Source organism: Anolis sagrei, chromosome 2 (genome assembly GCF_037176765.1).
Source record: "Anolis sagrei isolate rAnoSag1 chromosome 2, rAnoSag1.mat, whole genome shotgun sequence".
NCBI classification, from domain to species: domain Eukaryota; kingdom Metazoa; phylum Chordata; class Lepidosauria; order Squamata; family Dactyloidae; genus Anolis; species Anolis sagrei.
The window spans coordinates 65,600,876-65,622,987 of NC_090022.1; the positions used below are offsets into that span (position 1 = coordinate 65,600,876).

Below are 22,112 nucleotides of genomic sequence, written 5' to 3' on the forward strand. Positions count from 1 at the left end.
GGCCATGGAAGCCTTCGACAATACATATTCTGGGCTCTGTTTCCATGTGCTTCAGAAACAGAGTCCCACGGAGTCCCACTGGAAGTGTCCTTACATTATGTGGTGGCCTCCATGGGAATCCATTTCTGAAGTGCATGGAAATGGAGCCCAGCCTGTGTGGGAGGGGATTCTTAATCTCTCTGTCCAAATCTTCTCCATTAACCTCTAATTCTGTCTTTTTCTTCTTATTATATGGGATTAAGTCTATCCTCCTCTCTAGAGCAACTGACATTCACGGTGGTATTCACCAAAAGTTCATGCCATTGGTACAATACAATATAAAAATTATCTTTTAAAATTGTGTTTAATTTGAAGTTCACAATCAAAATGTATGTTATGTTCAAATACTACAGTTCAAGCACCTACCACTTTTGTGTGTGTTTGGGGGGAGGGGGGCACTTGGGATGAATATATATGGAATATGAAGATCACTTGTCTCTAGCCAATAAAATGGTGAGCAAGCGGGCAGATGAGTTCATTCAGTAAAGTCAAATGAAATCAAGCAAAATAAAATAGCTGGCCTTAAAAATCATGTATACTATGGCATTTTAATATTTCTTCAGTTAATCAAATTGAATTAAAGAGATGATGTATCAAATGAGAGGAAGAATGTAACTTACTGTGGTAAAGGAGTTGTACAAGTAATATATTGCCCATGAAATGATCACAATGTAGTAAATATTAAGCCAGAAGGACAAGACTGCAGCAGCTAATCCTACACCTACAGGAAAGAAAAAACATGTCAGGATATTATAGATAACATATTCTTAGTTGCAAAATCATACTAGAAAGAATTTAGCCTAAAGGAGAACAAAAAAATACTTTTCTGGGCACTTATACTGGGATGAAAATAATTAGGTTGAGTATATTGATCATTTTACTCATTCTCATGAATAGCAGTAATTTCATGAGCTTTAGTCTGGAGTATTATCACTCCGGGGTGAGAAGGGCGGGGTAGAAGAAACCGAAATAAATAATAAATAAATAAATATTACAAAACTTCTTAATAACCACTGACAGCAAAATTACACTTTTCATATAAGATTGTGTTGAAAGACATGGTTTCTTTGCCAGGGAACAATTGCAGGAAAGTTTATGGGAAAGATATTTAACAAGAAGGGCAGTTATGTTTACTGAAAATTACCAAACTCAGATTGCTGTAGAAAGGAAAGAAGATGGATAAAATGGAATTCAGTTACCAGATTAATTTCTATGTGGCTTAGAAAATTAGCTGACAGGTGGGAAATTGTCCATTGAGAAATAAATGCTGTGGATGATGGATTGCATCAATGTCAAATATTGAAGGAATTAATAGGGAACTGTGTAACCAGTGGTTCTCAGCCTGTGGTCTGCCAGGTGTTTTTGTCTACAACTCCCAGAGATTCCAGCCAGTTTACCAGCTGTTAGAATTTCTGGGAGTTGAAGGCCAAAACATCTGGGGACCCACAGGTTGAGAAGCACTGATATAGACTTTATAGACTTTCCTGGTAAGCTACAATAACTGAATAGTTAGGAGGTCACTCCCTTCCTGTCTTGCTTATACTTCCAAGGGGGAGCAGTAATAGCACAAAGGAACATTAGCAATACCATATTAATGACACTCTATTAACACATAATGAGTATGAAAGCAAAGCTACAATGAAACAGAAGATTTACTTTGTCAAAAACAACAGATATCCTTGTTTGAGACGTTCATTCTGCCTTCCCACAAATTCAACCAGATATGGAGTCAGGAAAATAGTGATGACTTCAATGCATTTTGACAGCTTGATATTTGTTTGAGGGATAAAAGGGCAAACATTACACCAACAAAGTGAAAATCTGTAGCTATTCCCTCACAGATGTGTGAAATACATTTTGTCATATCTTACAAGTAGTAGTATTTTGATCAAATTGGAAATGTGCTGAAGTATGAAAGAAGGGACATTATGACTGAAGCTGTAACATTTGCACTCTGAAACTGCTGTTGATGCATGAGATGTGATAGTGTGTACATAACACTTACAGCTGAAATAATTTTTAAAATGAAAAAATCTTATTTTCTTTTATTCCCTCAAGTTCGAAATAACAGCTATTTCATCAGTAGTAACACCTATAAATTTAATGCATACTTTAATGCTATTGTGTAACTTTGAATTATTAGTTGAGGAAAAAAGCAACAATGACTTAAATAATAATAATACTTAATTCAATAGAGTACCTTTAAACATTGGAGCAAGCTTCCAGACTCCAAGACCTCCTATGGACGTGTATTGGCCAAGTGAACATTCCAAAAGAAACAGGGGAACTCCAGCAAATATTAAAGTAAGGAAATATGGAATCAGGAATGCCCCTGAAAGTGTACAGAAAAAGAACAATTTAAACAAAGTGTAATCATTTTTTGTGATTTTACTAAGTGCAATGATGAGCATTGATTTTGGCATTAATTTTCTCTTTAAATTAAGCAATTCTTTTTAAAATTGCAGTATTTGCTATATTCACACACTTATAGGATACTCTCTCCAAATTCTAAACTCTTACTATTGTCAGAAGTTGGAGCTAAATTCAGTGTTGTGCTGGAGTGCTTTAGACCAATACCACTTTCTCCTTCTCTCCTACCCAACTCATGCAACTGCTAGAGTGGTGGTTCTTAGCCTGTGGGTCCCCAGATGTTTTGACCTTCAACTCCCGGAAATCCTAACAGCTGGTAAACTGGCTGGGATTTCTGGGAGTTGTAGGCTAAAACACCTGGGAACCCACAGGTTGAGAAAGTCTGCGCCAGAGGTCAGCTTTGGAGAACTTCTCAGACCTCTATAGAGCAGATTTATAGGGGTCTTACTGCCTCCTGTCTCCAGAATTATGCTAATGGAACTTAGTAGTCCAAACTGAACCACTTTTTGGTTTCACTAATTTTTCTAGAACAAACCATTAACAGACTCCTTAACTTCAGTAACATGGCTTGTTTGACATGTGATACTATATGTTGTTACTAACTGCTGCTATGTGAAGTTTGATTTATGATGATCCTATGATTGAAAGACCTGACCTTATTAATATCACTCTTGCAGGAGTTCTGCTTTGTGGTTGTGATGTATGGCTTGAGTCACACATTGTAGAGAGGATCTGTCACTCAGTGATACAGCACAAGTTTTGCATGTAAGGTCTCAGAACCCATCCCTGAAAACTCTTAAGAACTGGAAAAAACAATACTTGAAACCATGGAAAACCAGAACCAGTCAGCACCAATGACACTGGGTTAGCTGGACTAATTTCTGATTAAGTACATGGTAGTTTCCTAGGGTCTTGTGTACTGATACTGCATTTCTGTCTGGTTTTTCAATGCATGAAAGAAGATACATATTCACCAACAATGATTATATTCAATTTGCTACTGAACAGCTAAACCAGGGGTCCTCAAACTAAGGCCCAGGGGCTGGATGCAGCCCTCCAAGGTCATTTTCCCGGCCCTCGCTCAGGGTCAACCTAAGTCTGAAACGACTTGAAAGCACAAGTTCTTCATTTTAATTATTGTATTGTTTTAAAGTGTTTTTTTGAACTACAAATAAGATATGTGCAGTGTGCATAGGAATTCATTCATATTTTTTTCAATTTATAATCCGGCCCTCCAACAGTTTGAGGGGCTGTGACCTGGCCCTCTGTTTAAGAAGTTTGAGGACCCTTGAGCTAAACATAATAAAGGGTTGTTGGCTTTTAAAATCAAACGAGACTTTCTTATTCTCATTGGCAGCTTTTTTCCAAAGGATAAAAGCAGATGTTACCAAAGTAAACAACTATGGTCATAGAATCATAGAATCATAGAATCAAAGAGTTGGAAGAGACCTCATGGGCCATCCAGTCCAACTCCCTGCCAAGAAGCAGGAATATTGCATTCAAACCACCCCTGACAAATGGCCATCCAGCCTCTGCTTAAAAGCTTCCAAAGAAGGAGCCTCCACCACACTCCGGGGCAGAGAGTTCCACTGCTGAACGGCTCTCACAGTCAGGAAGTTCTTCCTAATGTTCAGATGGAATCTCCTCTCTTGTAGTTTGAAGCCATTGTTCCGCGTCCTAGTCTCCAAGGAAGCAGAAAACAAGCTTGCTCCCTCCTCCCTGTGGCTTCCTCTCACATATTTATACATGGCTATCATATCTCCTCTCAGCCTTCTCTTCTTCAGGCTAATTTCAAATTTGGTCATTTCAAAAGAGGCTGCCTGCCACAGCTGTTACCAGTGATAATGAAATATAATTGTTTGAAGAATGAACCAAGGTAAATAGTAAGCGGATCAATTCTCACTAATCTTTCTGGACTGCTCCAATTGTACTGGAGGCTGGCAGAAGGGACTCAGCGTACTTCCCAAGAAATCTAAACAACTGGGTGAAAACTCAACTATATATATTATGGATTAGGTATGCAGTGCGGTAATGTTTTCAAATGTATTGACTTTCCTTCATTGAAGCAACCCTTTTTCTGATGAAGACATCCTGTGGTACACTGTCAGTGATGCTCCAAACTGTAGATTGGCACAGCTTTCAACCAAGGTATTGGCAGAAGTATTCCAAAATGGTTAGCAATTCTCTCCAAAGAATATCTTCATACCTTTCTAAGATCTATATTAGGAGCTTTAGTCTATCCTCAAGTGTACCTTTCTTTGCTGTTGACATTGAGTGCTAATTCGAAGTCCTGGGATATACTAAATAATTTAATGAACCAAAATATATACCTCCTCCATTTTTTCCACAAAGGTAAGGGAACCTCCACACATTTCCTAAGCCAATAGCATAGCCGACACAGGACATAAGAAAGTCAAATCTCCCCTTCCAGGTGTCTCTGTCTGGAATGTCTCCTTTTGTCTTCTGCACCTTCACTACCAATGTCTTAGGCTTGTCATTGGTGATTGAGGCATCACTGAGTTCTGTGGAGATTTGTCCATCAGCTACTTTTGTTCCATTTGTTGCCATGTCTCTAGGTTTAGACTGAGCGGCTCTCGCAGCTGGACGAGAAATGTCAGCACCAGTCCACGTGGACAGCAGTTTTGCGGCTCTTGACTCCCCAATTAAAGATTGATGTGATTGTTAAAGTATTAGTAGAGATGGTGCTCCAAGTATTAAAATCCAAATTGGTATCTTGCAATAGGTGCTTGTATTAATCTGTAAAACAAGATTAGGAGACATTTATATTTACTTGTCTCAAGTATCACTTGCAAGCAACAAAATTCAAAGCCTTCAAGTAATTTGAATAGTCCTTCAATTTGCAACCTTGATTCAAAAACACCAGTGTAATTACATTTCTTATCTAACTACAAAAGCCCTTCTGGGAGAGAACAAGAATTTACCCAATGGCCTCCATAAAAATGCAGCTTATAAAAGAAACACATAGAGTAGGGAATGTATAAACCTATACAGTACTTGTTTTCCTAAAGTTAAAAGTCTTTTAACTCCATTCATTATGAAGAGGAAGTGCCAGGAGAAGCAAAAAGAATGAAATAGAGATAAAAGAATAAGGCACTTATTCAACAATAGTTTTGGTAAAGTATTAGTCTTACTAATAACTGTAAAACACAGAAGACTTTTTTCAGAAGGTGTGGGAGACAATTGGAAAGTTACAGGTTAATTAAAGGAGAGATAAGGGTTTTGAGAAGATAGGTCTTTTGACAGTGAGGATGCAATCCAGTTGGAGTGTGCTGATGCAAAGTTGGGGAGGTTATAGTAAGTTCAGCATTATTATTTAGTTTCAGATTATGTTGGTTCCCAAAGCTCCAGCTAATGTTACCTGGCTTCACTGCTTCTTCAATTTCCACAGTATAGGAAATCTTGACAGCCCTAATTCTCTGCAATATTCCAAATTTTAATTCAGAATATTGCACATGCTGTTTTCCCTAGAATGCACTTCCTCTTCTGAACACCCACACACAGGTAATGAAACTCATTTTCATTTCCCCAAAAAATACTATAACGCAATCCACAAGGAGTGTACATTTTCTTATCTGGGAGAATGATTAATGATGATAATAGAAAGCAGTCTGAAAGAGCTTAAACACTATTTTCTAGCACCACCTGCTGAAGGAAATAAAGAAGTGCTAATATGACATTTCTATTTTTCCAAAATATCCTAAAGGCATCAGATAGCCTGGTCATAACAAATTTCTACATGGAACACTTTGAGAAATAAGCCCTGAAAACAGTAACAAAAAAGCCTAATACATGGTTAAGATTTGTGGATGACACCATCAACATTTGGAGCCGTGGAGAAGAAGCACTAAACAAGGTTTTGGACCACATCACCATCCACAAACCAAAGCAAGAATTGAGTCACACAGTTTAAATTAAAGCTGTGCAAATTGAATCTGTGAACCCCAATTTCTCCAAGGTGGACTGAACCACCTAAACTGGGCTCTTCAGGCCAATGGGTATTCTGCAATAGATACCAGAAGAGCTGCAAGAACAAGAATAAGCCATGAGAGTAAAGGCAAAGATCCACCTGCAGGAAAAGTGTTCTTACTATACATCAGGGGAACTGCTGACCTCACAGGAAAACAGATGAAGGAGCACAACCTACAAACAACCTACAGACCCACTAAGAAAATTCAACAAATGCTACACTAAGAAAATGATAAGAGGGATTCTCTACCCACTGCAGGAGTCTACCATATACCATGCAGCTGTGGAAAATCTACATAGGGGCCACCAAGCGCAGTGCCCACACACATCAAAGAACATGAAAGGTACTACAGACTAATTCAACCACGGAAGTCAGTTATAGCAGAACACTTGATGAAACAACCTGGATACAAAATATTATTTGAGAACACAGAAATGCTGGATCACTCTTACAATCATGTCAGACTATAAGGAGAAGCCATTGAAATCCACAAGTATGTGGACTATTTCAACAGAAAGTAGGAAGCCATGAAAATAAACAAAATCTGGTTACCAGCATTAAACAACACCAGAATCAAGATAGCAAATAAAGAACACCACTCAAAAATGGGAATTCCAGAGAGCAAACAGTCAAGTGCCAGTTAACACCTCCCAAACAGAAGATGCCTCCAGCCACAACAGCCAGGCTATCACTATGCAAATACCATCACTGATTGACTTTGTAGCTACAAGGTTACTCAATGCTAATCAAGTTTGCTAATCGTAACATTCATGCTTGCTTCAAACAGACAAGGGTTCTTTCTCCCACCCTGGACATTCCATAGATACACGCGCGCACACACACACACACCACTTGCCTCACCTCCAAAAGACCAGTGAAGATGCCAGCCACAAATGCAGGTGAAACGTAAGGGGAGAATCCTACTGGAACATGGCCATACAGCCTGAAAAACTCACAGCAACCCAGGCATCACATATCCCATCTGATCGATGGAAGCTCACCAACACTATCAGAGTATTTCTAAGAAAACCATATGAAATTCGTGTTCTTGACATAAGTTGAGAGTCAATTCGAAGGCACATAAAACACATACTCATTGTACTGAGATATTCCACTTGCTAATTGTAACATTCATGCTTGCTTCAAACAGACAAGCGTTCTTTCTCCCACCCTGGACATTCCACAGATTCCATACAAATTTATAAAATAAAATTTGTATGGAATCGCAACAATATGAACATTATAATGAAGCTATTTCACAGTGGGAGAAGGAATAGCAATAGTAAATCTTTCTGAAGAAACAACAGAGGCCTGGCACCAAGAGACTACCAATTATGATGTAAGGTTACTTTATTAAAGGTCAATAAGAACAAAATGTAAATTCAATGCACTCTGGAACTGAAATATTCAAAGTCCTCATCACGTATATGTAGTCTATTGTGATGTTATTATTCAGTTTCTTCCCTGATTTCAGGACAGCGAACAAAATAGCATGTAATGAAATGCATTTGGACAGTAGCCTTAATATACTGGGGATATAGGAGCAATTTATCTAAAATCAAGAGCAGCCTCTAACTATGATATTCAGTTTGCTTCTGAACACCTTTGAAACCTCGTAAAAACTTTTTTTGGTGGGATTTTATTTTCACATTAAAATCAGAAACAGTGTGAAAAGTAAGGAATTGTATCTGGTTTCTCACTCAGAAATGACATTGGCACCTCCATTATGAAGAAAACCTACATTTCCTTCATTACACATTTTGAGTCTGGGCTTTGAACAATAATAGTGATATTTTTAGAAGAAAAATTGAGCTTTTCCCAACAATTAGAATGAACAGGAATTGGGTAGATAATTTGGGCTCAACACTATGTAGCATATTAACATGTTAACCATAGATTTGGGATTCAACAAATGGTATGTAGATTCGTTTGTTTTATTGATGTTTTAAAGTCCAATGTATGCAAATTAAAATTGAGCTCCCTTTCTAAAAAGCTACACCAAACCAATTTATTTTCCTACAAACAACTGTATAGAATATTGCATTCAAATATTCCAACTGTAGCTTTAAAAAATTGGAAAGAATTGACTGAAGGTGGCTTGACTCAATAATCACCTTCAATTAGCATCATTTGCATTATATGCATGCTTCTCTATTAAATTTGAGTGTATTAGCATTTTCATTTTTCCAGTAATCCTTTTCATTTATCTGTAGACTAAATTCCTAAAACAAATTTCTAAAGCAATCCCTCTCACCCTCCACATATACAGAATTAAAAACACTTTACAGGACTCCAAAACCACAGTACAAGCATGCTGCTGACAAAGAAGCTCCTTTTTACAAGGCCTTTTAGGGGTACCCAGGGAAGCTCTATCTGTTTTCCTTGTCTTTGGTCTAGCTAGAAAAGAGAGGTGGCTTTTGTTTGTTTGCAGGATTGACATTGGGAGAATAGTGAAAGAGGACTGGAGAGAGACTATCGGTTTTGAACGGCAGCAGCATGTCTGTAATAAATAACACAAATAAAGCTTGATCTGGGAAATAATGGGATTCTAGAGTCTAACTGATCCTACTGTAACTGTGTATGCTCATGTGCAACAGGCAGAGTAAGCAGCTGCTTACAGAACAACTTACAAGCATTTGTGAAAAGCAAAACAGAAAGAAAAGAAAAATAGATTAGCTGTCCTTACCAGTAGCTACCCCAAGCATGTTGAAGAAGGATATTTTCCCCTACCAAAACAGAAATCATAAGAAAAGTAAAAGCTGTTGAAAGAATAAAAAATGTATCCTGGAATGCATTTTGGAAGAAGTTCTCAAGTGGTTACTAGAAAACTCGAAGTGTTTTGGAATAAAAGGTTTGCTCAAATGTGTTGAACCTTATTGGATGTGTGTGTGTGGGGGGGGGGGGGGGAGGTGTTTGAAATAAAAAAATCTCTCCCTATTTTTCCATGTGTTTTCTATCTCTAGTACCAAAGTTTCTGTTAGAAAGCAGGGATATATTAATATCATTAACTGAAGTATATCTGTGAATGAGACAATGGTAACACTACTGCAAAATCTCCAAACAACTTGCATGTGTGAACACACGTGTGTGTGTGTGTGTGTGTGTGTAGTAAGAGGGAAACTCTTTTCACTGAAATATTGTTAATTTTAAATTTGCATATTTAACAAAAGAACAATAAAAAACCTACACACACATATACATAAACATATATTCTTTTGAACAATCCCTCCTATTATCCATACATTACTTTCCCCCCATTATACTACTCCCTCCTCCCAGTGATCTCTAATCTTTTGAGTCGAAGAAGCTCATATGCATCCCTGTTCCTCTTTCTCACTGAAACATTCTCCCATTCTTCCTTCTAGCACAATTATCATCATGTAAAAATTTCATTCAGGGCTCTTCCACACAGCCATATGTCCCAGAATATCAAGGCAGATCATCCACAATATTTGCTTTGAACTGGGTTATCTGAGTCCACACTGCCATATAACTCAGTTCAATGTGGATTTTTTACAGCTCTGAGGAAGGTGCCTTAAAGATTCTAATAAAGACCAAGTAGGAAAACCTTCTATAACTCTTCCTCCAGAATTATTAGCTGTAAATGTTGCATTTGGGGGGGGGGGCATACTACATAACATGAGAAATTGGGAGGGGGTCACTGCAGAAAACAGAAAAGTGCCAAAAGTTTAAAGTCAGAAGCTACTCCATGATTAGATATCATTGAAAGAAATAGTGGATCAGTGTTGTGATGTCTTAAAAAGGACTATTTATATATTGCCTTTCCTATAGCAGACTTAGAAAGGAAGCATGTGTGGCTTCCTTTCTAAGGCATATGAACTGAGGGAAAAGGTTTTTGCAAGCCCTACATTTGATTATTGACCATCTACTATATTAATCAACACAAATAGAAAGTCTTCCCCGCAAGGCTGTCCTTCATTAGTAATGTATTATGTGCAGTGTTCCCTCACTTATTACAGGTGTTACGTTCCAGGACCACCTGCGAAAAGTGAAAATCTGTGAAGTAGGGATGCTATATATGTATATCAAGTTTCAAGGGTGAGGCAGAAGCAAGGAGAGATTTAAAGGCAACACATACCTTTTTTTTTTTTTGCAAGCTATCTCTGCTTTGCTTTGCAATCTCTCTTGATTGGCTGCCTCTCTCCCCAGGGGAAGGGTGAAACCCCCTTCCACACTATATCATTGCCAGGAGGAGGGATTAAACCGCTGCTCTGAGCCATGGCAACCATTCATAAACTGGGAGGCAAAAACCCGTGAAAAGCAAACCGCGAGGTAGCGAGGGAACACTGTATCTCTGTGTGAGAGCATTCTCCTTCTCAAGAAAGGAGAACATCAGACAAAAGAATCCTTAAAACAAAGGAAAGGGCATTAATTTTAGAATATCTAGACTTAGAACCATTGTTACTGAGTTTATTATAAAATTCCAGAAGTTTGTTTTTCTCCCTGAAAATGTGCAGCAAATGATCATAGCATTACCTAGGTGTAGTGAGAATGACACTTACAACAATTAAGTCTATCTACAAAGTTGGCCAGACAGGAAGGGAGATGCGGATTATGTGGATTATAATAATAACCAATCTTTATATCCCGCTTTTCTCCCACAAAGGGACCCAAACCTGCTTCCAGCATATTAAAAATACAATTCAAAATCAGCAGAATCAAATCACGAATATAGAATATAACAAGCAATCACTAAAACATAAACATAAACAGACAACAAAGGCTAACACCATAGGAAAGATAAGTGAGATTATAATGGGGTATTTCAGTGATAACACTAACACAAAAGTAACATATACTACAAGAATGGATCTAGACCAGTGGTTCTCAACCTGGGGTCCCCAGATGTTTTTGGCCTACAACTCCCAGAAATCTCAGCTAGTTTACAAGCTGTTAGGCTTTCTGGGAGTTGTAGGCCAAAAATATCTGGGGACCCCAAGTTGAGAACCACTGATCTAGACTTTTCTTCCTGTCCAACTGCATCACCGTTGCAAAAAGGAGTTGAAATGCATTTATTTTCATCTACCTTTCTATGTTTCCTCACCCATGAGATACAGTGGTTACATTTCACCATAAGATGGAGAAAAACCAACTACAAATCACTACTTATCAAGTTAAATTGTTTTCACCTATAGTACTTAAGGTTAAGTACAGTTTATGCTTCAGTATACAAATGTAACTGCTATGAAACAGTAAATGGAAGCATTATTGGGCCCTTCCACACAGCCATATAACCCAGAATATCAAGGCAGCTAACCTACAATATCTGCTTTGAACTGGATTTTCTGAGTCTGCACTACCATATTATTATTATTATTATTATTATTATTATTATTTTACTGACACAAAAACAAAGTATGTCACAACAAATGAGACCTATATGCTGGATTTCGTATCACAAAATCACAAGTCAAACACTTCCCAAGCGTCTAGGACTGTGTGATGTATTTTCGAATGATGTGCGCAGATCCAAGTAAGGTTGCCTTTTTCAGTTGACAGATTGTGATTTTGTCAATGTTTATTGTTTCCAAATGCCGGCTGAGATCTTTTGGCACGGTACCCAGTGTGCCAATGACCTCTGGGACCACCTGTACCCATTTATGCCAGAGCCTTTGCAGTTCGATTTTGAGGTCCTGATAACGGCTGAGTTTTTCCTGTTGTTTTTCCTCAATGTGGTTGTCATCTGGTATGGTGACACCAATAATCCAAATCTTTTTCACAATCGTGATGTCTGGTGTATTGTGTTCTAAAACTTTGTCAGTCGGGATTCGAAAGTCCCACAGCATTTTTGCGTGTTCATTTTCTGCTACCTTTGCAGGTTTATGATCTCACCAGTTCTTTACTACTGGCAGATGGTATTTGTGACATAAGTTCCAATGAATCATTTGGGCCATATAATTTTATTTTATTTATTTATTTCGGGTACTTTTACCCCGCCCTTCTCAACCCCCGAGGGGGGACTCAGGGTGGCTTACAAAAAGGCACAATTTGATGCCTACACAGAATACACATAATGTACAAAACCATAGTTAAAACAGTTATCACAGCTAAAAACAATCAAAACAATCAGTATATAACACATCAATAAAACTATTCTCATGCTCAGCGTTCGTCTTTCAGAGTTCCATAATTCCATTCCATTAGTCAATTCCTGTCCATTGTCAAAGTCCTTTCTTTATCTGCCAGATTGTCCGAATGCCTGGTCCCAAATGCATGTTTTCAGTTTTTTCCTAAAGGAAAGGAGTGATGTTGCTGATCTAATTTCCCCGGGGAGTGAATTCCACAGGCGGGGGCCCACCACCGAGAAGGCCCTGCTCCTCGTCCCCACCAACCTCACTTGTGATAGAGGCGGGTTCGAGAGCAGGGCCTCCCCAGAAGATCTTAGACTCCGGGGAGGGACGTAGAGGGAGATCAGTTCGGACAGATACACTGGGCCGGAACCGTATAGGGTTTTGTAGGTCAAAACCAGCACTTGTGGCTCTGTTTGTAGTCCATCTGTGCGATTTTCTTGCAGCAGCTGAGGATATGATCAATAGTTTCATCAGCTTCCTTGCATAGTCTGCATTTTGAGTCATCAGCTGATTTTTCGATCCTGGCCTTAATTGCATTGGTTTTGATGGCTTGCTCCTGGGCTGCAAGAATCAGGCCTTCTGTCTCCTTCTTCAGTGTTTCATTTGTGAGCCATACCCAGGTCTTCTCCCTGTCAACTTTTCCTTTAATTTTGTCAAGGAACTGCCCATGCAATGCTTTCTTGTGCCAGCTGTCAGCTCTGGTTTGGAGTGCAGTTTTCTTGTACTGATTTTTTGTCTGCTGCGCTTTGAGAATTATTATTATTATTATTATTATTATTATTATTATTATTCTATTATTAATTTGCCAAATTTATATCCTGGCCTTCTCAACTCTGAAGGGGACTTGGAGTGGCACACATAAAGGCACAATTTGATCAATGTTCAATGTGGATTTTGTACAGCTATGTGGAAGGTGCCATCTTTCCACAGAAGCAAGAGAGAGACACAAGAGAGCACACAAGTATTTTGTAGGTAGGAACATATTTATTTTGGTGTAGATTTCTGAACATGTAGTTTTCACAGGCAGTGTTATCATTTTGGAATCCCCAAACCCGTTTCCATTTTTTAACAAAAATGATTCAGAACTAAATCACTTAAATAGGAATGTTGCATGAACCTGAACACTTAAAATACCAAAGAAATTGTTTTACAAAAGAATTACCAAATGAACATATTTGGGACTTTAATGCCAATTATAAGAGAGAGAAAAATCATCTTGGAAAGGATGAATATCTTGAATTAGAAAAAGGAATACAGTCTGTACCTTTGCATGTCTTGAGAACCATGAAACTAGGCCTTTATCTCCTAAGGCTACATGAATGCTTTGTCTCTGACTGCTGTGATTCTCTCCAGCTCCTAGAAGAAATAAACCCCAGGCTTTACCGTCATGTCTCTCTACAGCAATTCAATTACTTAGGCTGCTTCCACTCCCGTTGGCTGCTTTACTGCTACACGAGTGACTTTTTATATTAGCTGCAGCTGGGCTAGCTGGTGCCTAAAGGCATGGGCAGGAAGTAACAACAGCAAAAGGCTAGAGAGGCAAAGGGTTTACATTTTGTACGTATTAAGACCATGCTTCATTTTTAGATGAGTAATATACCAATAGCTAATTAATTATGACTATAATGCATATCCAAGCAGGAAGATATATACAGTGTTCCCTCACTTATCGCGGGGGTTCCATTCCAGGACCACCCGCAAGAAGTGAAAATCCAAGTAGGGGCACCATATTAATTTTAATATTTATACATTTTTATATGTTTTATATATTATTTTTTTACCCACACTTCCTTACACACCTCCTGTCCCATCCCAAGGGTGCCTGCCTGCCTCCCTGGCCTCCGCAGACCCCAGCAGAACCTCCAGAGCCACGCAGGTAGCAGCAGGCCAGGAAGGCAGGCCAGGAAGGCAGACCTTCCCTGCCGCACCTCAGGTCGTTGCATTTCCGAGTTCTGTGGAGGCAGGCCTTCCCTGGTGCGCTTCAAGCTGCCATACCTCCACGGTCCCTGGCCTCCACTGGATGTAAATATTTTATATTAATATTTTCAAACACCCACAAAACAGTGAGTCCACTAAAAGTGAACTGCGAAGTAGCAAGGGAACAGTGTATGGCACTGCCACATGTATAGAAGAAACACAGACCAGAATTCTTCCTTATATGCATTATAGTCCATCACATATGAAGGGCACTAACTTATAAATGGTGGATTCAGTCCCTTCCACACCATGGTCTCATTGAGAGTCCCGTTGAGAGCTCTCATACATGTTTTATAAGGGATATGTGTTGTAGTACAGCGTGATAGTAACGTTACTACTACTGGTAGAAAGGAGAAGAGGGCTGAGCAGATGTTGGAGGAGGAGCAGCAGCAAAAGCGGATTAGAGATATTTTCATGGCAACTGATTCTGAATCCTTCGAGGGTTTCTCAGACTGTGAAATGGGGAAAGGAGAGGAAAGCAGGGGAGTCAAGCTGGCTACTCGCGAACGAGAATCTGATGAGGAGATTCAAAGGAAGCGTATCCGTGATATACTTAGCGCTCCAACAGAGGAGGAAGACTTTATGGGTTTTGGGAGGAGTGATGGGACTGAGAGTGACATGGGGGAAAAGGATGATCTTGACTGGACCCGTGTACAGGAGATTAGGGATATCTGTACTCAGCCTACCTCCAGTGATAGCTTTGAGGGGTGTACAGAAGAGTGGCAATCTGGGAACACTTGGCAAGATCTAAGTCTTGACAGACGCTGGCAAAGGTGGAGAGATGGGAGGCTGGGTTCAGCTGTAAGGAATGGGGCAGCTGAGAGCGATGATGAAAGGGTGGGGAGCAGCTCATCTTCTGATGATGAGCTTTAGGTTATAAGTTGGTTTGGTTTCAATGGGTCTTTGCAGAAGGCAAAGTGTCTTTTCGGGTGTGAATCTTTGTTCCTGCCATTACTCTCAAGCTTGGGTCCTTGGACTACAGATCTCCGTGTTTCCGTGATTCCTTCTTGAAACTCCGTAAGTGAAGACTTCAACTCTCCCGTTTTGACTCCGGACCGTGTTTGACAACGACTATGTTTTTTGGACTATCTCCTCTTGTTTTGAACGTGTTTGGACTACAGACTGCCTTTAGACACAGGTTTTGCTCATTCCCACTTTGTTTTTGTATGTTCTTTGGACCCTTTGAATTACAAGCAGATTGCTGCATATTTTTGTTATACCGGATTATATGCCAGGATAATCTGGATTATATTTAAATTGGTTTTTTTGTTCTTGAGGCTTCTGGGTCTTGACAATATGATTTTAGCTTCCTTGAATTTTGTAAAACTGATTTTATTCCACTTCTTATTGACACTATCACCTAAATATGGTTACATTTTCTTACATTCTTTTTCAGTTTTAACATTTTCCTCCATTCATACTAGGAAACATGTTTTGTTCCCCTGGCTTTGGAAGCATTATTGGGCTCTTCCACACAGCCATATAACCCAGAATATCTGTTTCAAACAGGATTATCTGAGTCTGCACTGTCATATATTATTTATTTATTTATTTGCCAAACATATCCCAGCCTTCTCAACCCCAAAGGGGGCTCAGAGCAGCACACATAAAGACAGCTTCCAGCTCCATACAGGCCCCAGCTCACCTGATACTCCTCACCCACCTCTCCTTTGCTGAAACTAGCTAATCTGGGGAGAACCACCATGGTATAGTGATTTGATCATTGGACTACGACTTTGGATAGCAGAGTAAAAATGCCCACTTGGCATGGAAACTCACTGTGTGACTACAGCCAAGTCACACTTCTCAGCCTCAGAAGAAGGCACTGGCACACTCCTTGTGAACAAATCTTGTCAAGAAAACCCTGTGATAGATTCAGAAATGACTTGAAGGCCCACAATAACAGAGGTCATCTATAGGTGAGGGAAGGAGCTGGCAACAGCATTCCGAATCTTCATTGGCTTTTCATTTTTCTTTGCCTTCATGTGTTGAACTAATCTGACCTTGAAAGTTATCTGAGAGTAACCCTTTGGATAGTGACACAACACTGGTGCAGAGTGTTACAGTCTCCAGAGCAGGTGGAAAGAAATGACTGTTGGAAATGTGAGAAGAGAAAGACAAGTGAAGGTTCACAATTTTTCTCAATTTGCAAAGAAGTTTCTTTCTCTGCTTCTGTGTCAACCGAAGGCACTCTCTGGAACCTGCAGTCTAGAATCTGGGACAGGAGAAGAACTAACAGGAAGAAACAAAGGTTGGGTAAATGTAAACTTGAAACGTCATGTACATTTTGATGAACTGAACATATTTAAACTTAAGTCTCAGTAGGGAAATATTAAAAACAATAATTACTCAGAAACACAGAGTCCTTCCACACGGCCATATATCCCAGAATAGCAAGGCAGGAAATCCCACAGTATCTGCGTTGAACTGGGTTATCTGAGTCCACACACTCACACCAGAAGCAACATGAAGTTTCTGAAGTCGCTCCTGACACACACAAAAAAATTGCCATATATTCCACTTCAAAACAAATATTGTAGGATTTCCTCTCTTGATATTCTGGATTATATGGCTGTGTGGAAGGGCCCATAGAGGATGACTGCATGTGAACTATTTAATGGTGTTAAACAATAGAGTTAAATAAAGTGAACTATGATATAAAATACTTTTACAAAAATACTCTGTTACTATTTAGGGAATATCTTGCAGTCTAAATATGCAACTAAAAAGTAAAATGACAACTCTAGCAGTTTTCCCGATAACAGTGTGAAATAAATGCCTTGTTGTCTTCTTATGGTATTTTGTGATATGTGGTAGGAAGGTTCAGGCATGGCCAGAAACATTTTAGTGCTTGAAGAAAAGATGAAGTGGAGAGATTGCCTGCACATACTGTATCTGAATTGTAAGATAAATCTTACTTCCACACTGGTGGCGGGTCGTATACTAGTCTACTGCTCTTAAGGACAGAAGTTTATCATAAGGAAGAGATAAGGCCAGATTACATGAGATCGCCAATTTTTGCCTTCAAATCCTTCTTACTGCTTGGTAGCTCTCACCCCTCATCAGAAGCAGCTGCCTTGCTTTCAGGCTTTTTCGCAGTTAAGGTTTGCAATAGCTTTGGACTTAATGAAGTAGCTTTGGATTTGAATAGCGTTACAGTAACTACAGGGTTCATATGCTTTTTGTTCTCACTATATCACATGTTAATAAACTTTACAGATGACATAAATAGAATGAGAGGTTCAAAGATCCATGTAAGCCATTCATGAGTACCTATGTATAAGCGAGATGGTTTGCATTTCCCTTCCAGCTATTCCAGCCCAACTATTGACCCAACCTAGGTAAGATTCAGAATGCTAAAATTCTAGTAACAATTGATGCAGATTTAGCATATAAAGTTCATGAAGAGAGAGTCGAACCACCATTATTGTCAGTAGTAATTGGACATATACCTTGCACATATATACCTGGTTGTGGTATGCGAACTCTGTAACTCCTTTCCAAGAGAAATCTTATTGGTGATCCAGATAGCTGAATTTAAATGTGATGGAAAAAGCATCAAGTTGTTGACTCTTAAATTGATGTTTGTCATTGTATCTTTGCTGCCAGGGAGAAATACTCCAAAACACACAAAATCAAGTATAATTATTTTTTGTCACCATTTTGAATCTACGTTTGTTACTAGAACCATCCCAATCAACAACTGTTCTGTGGCTGTTGGGTCTCAGTTCCTAGCATTTTCAAGTCTACCCAAAGAAAGTAATAATTTTGAGAGCTTCTGTTTTATTGTGATGTATTTGATCCTTGATATCTCTTCCCTCCTCTCTATTCCTTTATCTGACACAAGTATGAAGGACATTAATAGTTTTTACTAAATAATTAAATGACACCAATAATTGCATGCCTTTATGGACTAAATGTAAAACCATCAAAAGATGTAGTTGTAGATTGTGAAATATTGTCAGGATTTTAAAACAAACAGAAGCAAGAAGTGGCCAGGAACACTCAAGGTATTTATTTTACTTTTCCATTGTGTAGAATAGGGTGTAAAACTAAACAGATTTACCATGAAGACAGCTAAATGGAGATTTCATGAGCATTGCTTCATATTAAATGGCATATAATTATCATGTTCATAGAAAGGAGAGTATTACATACACCTGGATTTTTATTCAAAATGAAATGGTTTCAAAGCTTCAATGTACTTTGTGGTATTCTGGTTCAGCTTCATTTGACGGACTTCATTTCACTGAACACAGCTCTCCTTGCAATTTTAGTTGCACATTTTTAGTTTATTATCCATGACTGAATTAGTGGCACAAGCAGCTGTGAAATGTTAAAGGCTGCCACCTTTCTTGACTTAATGCCAGGGCAGGTTTATGTGACAGTCGTACAATAACGGTGTGTGCATTTCTTTGGCAAGGTAAAGGTAAAGCAGGAGGCATTCTCTCTTCCCAATTCTTTTAGGTGCTTGGTTAAAGCAGATGGTAAGTTTTTGCAAGATTGCTTAGTTTATTTGTGTAGCCATTAGTGGCTTGCTGGTGGATGAGAAGGCATAGGTACCTTGGGTGCTGCCATGGGGTGGATCTTGGAAGCTGACTCACATGGGCACCCAGACACAGGACTGTTTGGTAAAAAAGGAACAGTGCCCAGAAGCACAATTAGGCTGCTCTGCTGGAAATGTTAAAAGCAGGGAAGGGGAAAAGGTTCTGTTTTCTATCCTTTCAATGGATGGGAGAGATAAAGGTAGTTTAACAAGTCATAAGACAGCTGCTCATTCTTGGCTGACCACCTACAGAAAAGAGGACATGACTGCAGGCATGTACCAAAAAAAAAAGCACATCAAGACACAACATCCTGTAGCCAAGCAGCATGTTAGACAGCACTTCCAGATGTAACATTGCTGTGTAAATTAGACCACAGTTTAGAGCATACCCTCTGGTGAGTACAAAGCACTCAGAGGCAACTTGCTGTCTTTCATGGCCGCAGGGATTCAGCAGCCTGCAGAGTCTGGTGGATGTAGAATGGGGACAGGCCTGCAGCGATAGAAGAGAACTGGCCTAGCCGTTGCCCTTTGGACCAGTCTAGTTCTCTAGGAGAGCAAATGGAATGAGAATATTAACATGTTGTGCACTTAAAACTATATAAGACTCTTTTCTGATTATTCATGAATTTGGACTACAATAGCAACAGGCATGTTCTCAAGGGGAGGAAATCTAAAGCCAATCTTAAAAGCTTTAGGATTTTCTCTTTGTTCTGTGAAATTACCATTAGAAGTAAACAAAACATCCTTTCATCCTTTCTCAAGCTTCCCTTCCTTCCTTGTTTCTATATGCATCACATGCTTTTCAGAGAATGGGGACACAAGAAGCAGTGTTGCTACATTGTCCAGAAGCATTGTATATTAAATATTTTTGTTCACAATGCATGACATTAGAAAGGTACAGGAAACTGATTGTACAATATTTCTGTGAACCTGAGTATACATTGTAAATTATTTCTCCAATGAATATTAATAAACTATATTACATGAAATCATAGAAATAACTTGGAATTTTAAATATTGATTGCAATTTCTGGTTGCTGTATTCTAAGAAAATTTCCTCCATTTATCAGTTTAATTTACACACATATGAAAATATAACTTGCAAGGAATTGTGCAGATGTTGCTTTCTAATCTAGATGCTATGAACAGTGCCTTAAACATAAGCTGAGCCATCAGGCTGGCAAGTGCCTGCTAAGTGGTCCCAAAGTGCACATATATACTGTAATCTATCCAGCATCTGGGATGAATGTATTTATGACGTGTCAGCAGACCCTTTGCAGAAGGCAATGGAAGAAAGAGAAATATCTATCAGAATTACAGTTTGAGGTTGCAGGAGGCTGAAAGGATGGATGAAGGGAGGCATATGCATGTAATATATGCAGTTTACAGTGTTTCAGGGGTCTTATTGAAACGTCTTTGTGCATCTTGTAGACTATAAATTAATTCTATATTATCAGTATATTTATATGACTTGCAAAAAACAGTTCAGCTGGCATAGGTATATTATCAGACTGAAAAATGCAGTGTCTTCTGAAATTAAAGGATAATTAATTGGTTAAATAGGAAGGCTATGCCATAGCATGCCATGCAATCGGAATAATGATCTGTTTAACAAAATATACTTGGTAACTACATTGTGCCTCAAGGCTTTGAAAAGCTACACTGCCCTGTAATTACTACTCCTTAAAAAAAATCCCAAAAGATTCTAACAATGCTTCCAAATGAATGATAGTTGGGAAACTCTCTTTTATACATTTTACATTCTTGGCACTTTTATTACAGTTAATCGTTTCATTGTAATCTATAAACCATAAGATGATTTTCTTCTGATTTTTTGTCTTCTTTAGTTGACATATGCTTGCAATATTATCAATAGTTCTTCCTTTTTAAAATCTATTTTAGACGTATGGTATATCTTGCTCCATATATTGTGAAAGTCTACACTGAGCATTACTTTGCATACATGAAAGATTCAGGCAATACTTCAATGGTTACTACAATCCTTGATATCCTTTTCTTGGGAACTGGGATATCTATTGAGTTGGACATTTTGTTGGACATTGTTTTCCTCTGTTCTACAACCTGCTCCTGGTTTTATAAAGAAAATGGATCTTCTCTATCTTCTGCTTCCAATTTTGTAGTCTATTCAATTTCTATTTTGGTCATATGGTTTTGGGAAAGAAACAGCCTTGGTTTTCTTGGTGGATAACTGATACCAGATGAGGGGGGAGTGAGATTGTATTGGTTCTCCTGAGTCTCTCAGTGGCATTTGATACCATCAAGCACAGTATTGTTTCTGTTGTCTGGGTGATTTGGGACTTTGAAGCATTGCTTTGCAATGGTTCCAGTCTTTCTTGGCTGCACATTCCCATAAGGTGCTGCTAGCCTTTTGGCCATTAGCTTCTGGAATTCCAAAGGGTCAATACTGTCTCCTATGCTTTTCAACATCTACATGAAGCCACTGGGAGAGATCATCTGGAGCTCTGAAGTTGGGTTTCATCATTATGACGATACCCAGCTCTATCTCTGATGCCAAAGAAGCTGTGATGGTACTGAATCATTGTCTGGCTGCTGTAAAGGACTGGGTGTGCGGATATACACTAAGGCTTAATCCAGAGAATTTTAAATCTGTCTGGTCAGTAGGAAACCCAACCTGAGATTAGGATAACTGCTTGTTTTGCATAGGGTTTCTCTCTGTCTTTGAAAGGTTCATAACTGTACTGTTTCTGAAAAGCCAGGCTGCTGCAGATATACAGTAGTTAAGAATATTTTCAAAAGCAAGAAAGTTGTTTCCAAAGATCAACAGCTGAATATTAAAGGCAGAGGTTATGGAAATGAAACATGTTTTGTTCTGAAATACAAACTATCAATTGTAGAAAATACTGTCCTGGCAAATACCTTAGATTAATGACTTGAAAAACAGCATAAAATAAGGTTTCCTTTTGGGGAAGAGAGGACACAAAATAACATCTGGAACTGCACCTCTGTGATTTACTCCTCTCTGGAACAGCTCCAACAGCTGTTAAAATCGGTTTCATTTCTAATCATTATCAGATCAGTGAGTTGTATTCTATATATTTTAAGTAAAAACAAATCATAA

The 22,112-nt window shown here is 38.8% G+C and overlaps 1 protein-coding gene across 4 annotated transcripts in view; it reads right to left on the minus strand.

Annotated features, from left to right (window-relative positions):
* The window catches only part of SLC6A1 (solute carrier family 6 member 1), a 107,797-nt gene that overhangs the window by 33,220 nt on the left and 52,465 nt on the right, over positions 1-22,112 (minus strand). For all 4 annotated transcript variants that reach the window (XM_060765932.2, XM_060765931.2, XM_060765933.2 and 1 more), the window contains exons 2-4: positions 4,740-5,166; positions 2,240-2,371; positions 660-760 (exon numbers count right to left, since the gene is read on the minus strand). In XM_060765932.2, coding sequence (XP_060621915.2) covers positions 660-760; positions 2,240-2,371; positions 4,740-4,977 — 471 coding nt within the window. In that variant the 5' untranslated portion in view covers positions 4,978-5,166. The remainder of the gene's footprint in view (positions 1-659; positions 761-2,239; positions 2,372-4,739; positions 5,167-22,112) is intronic.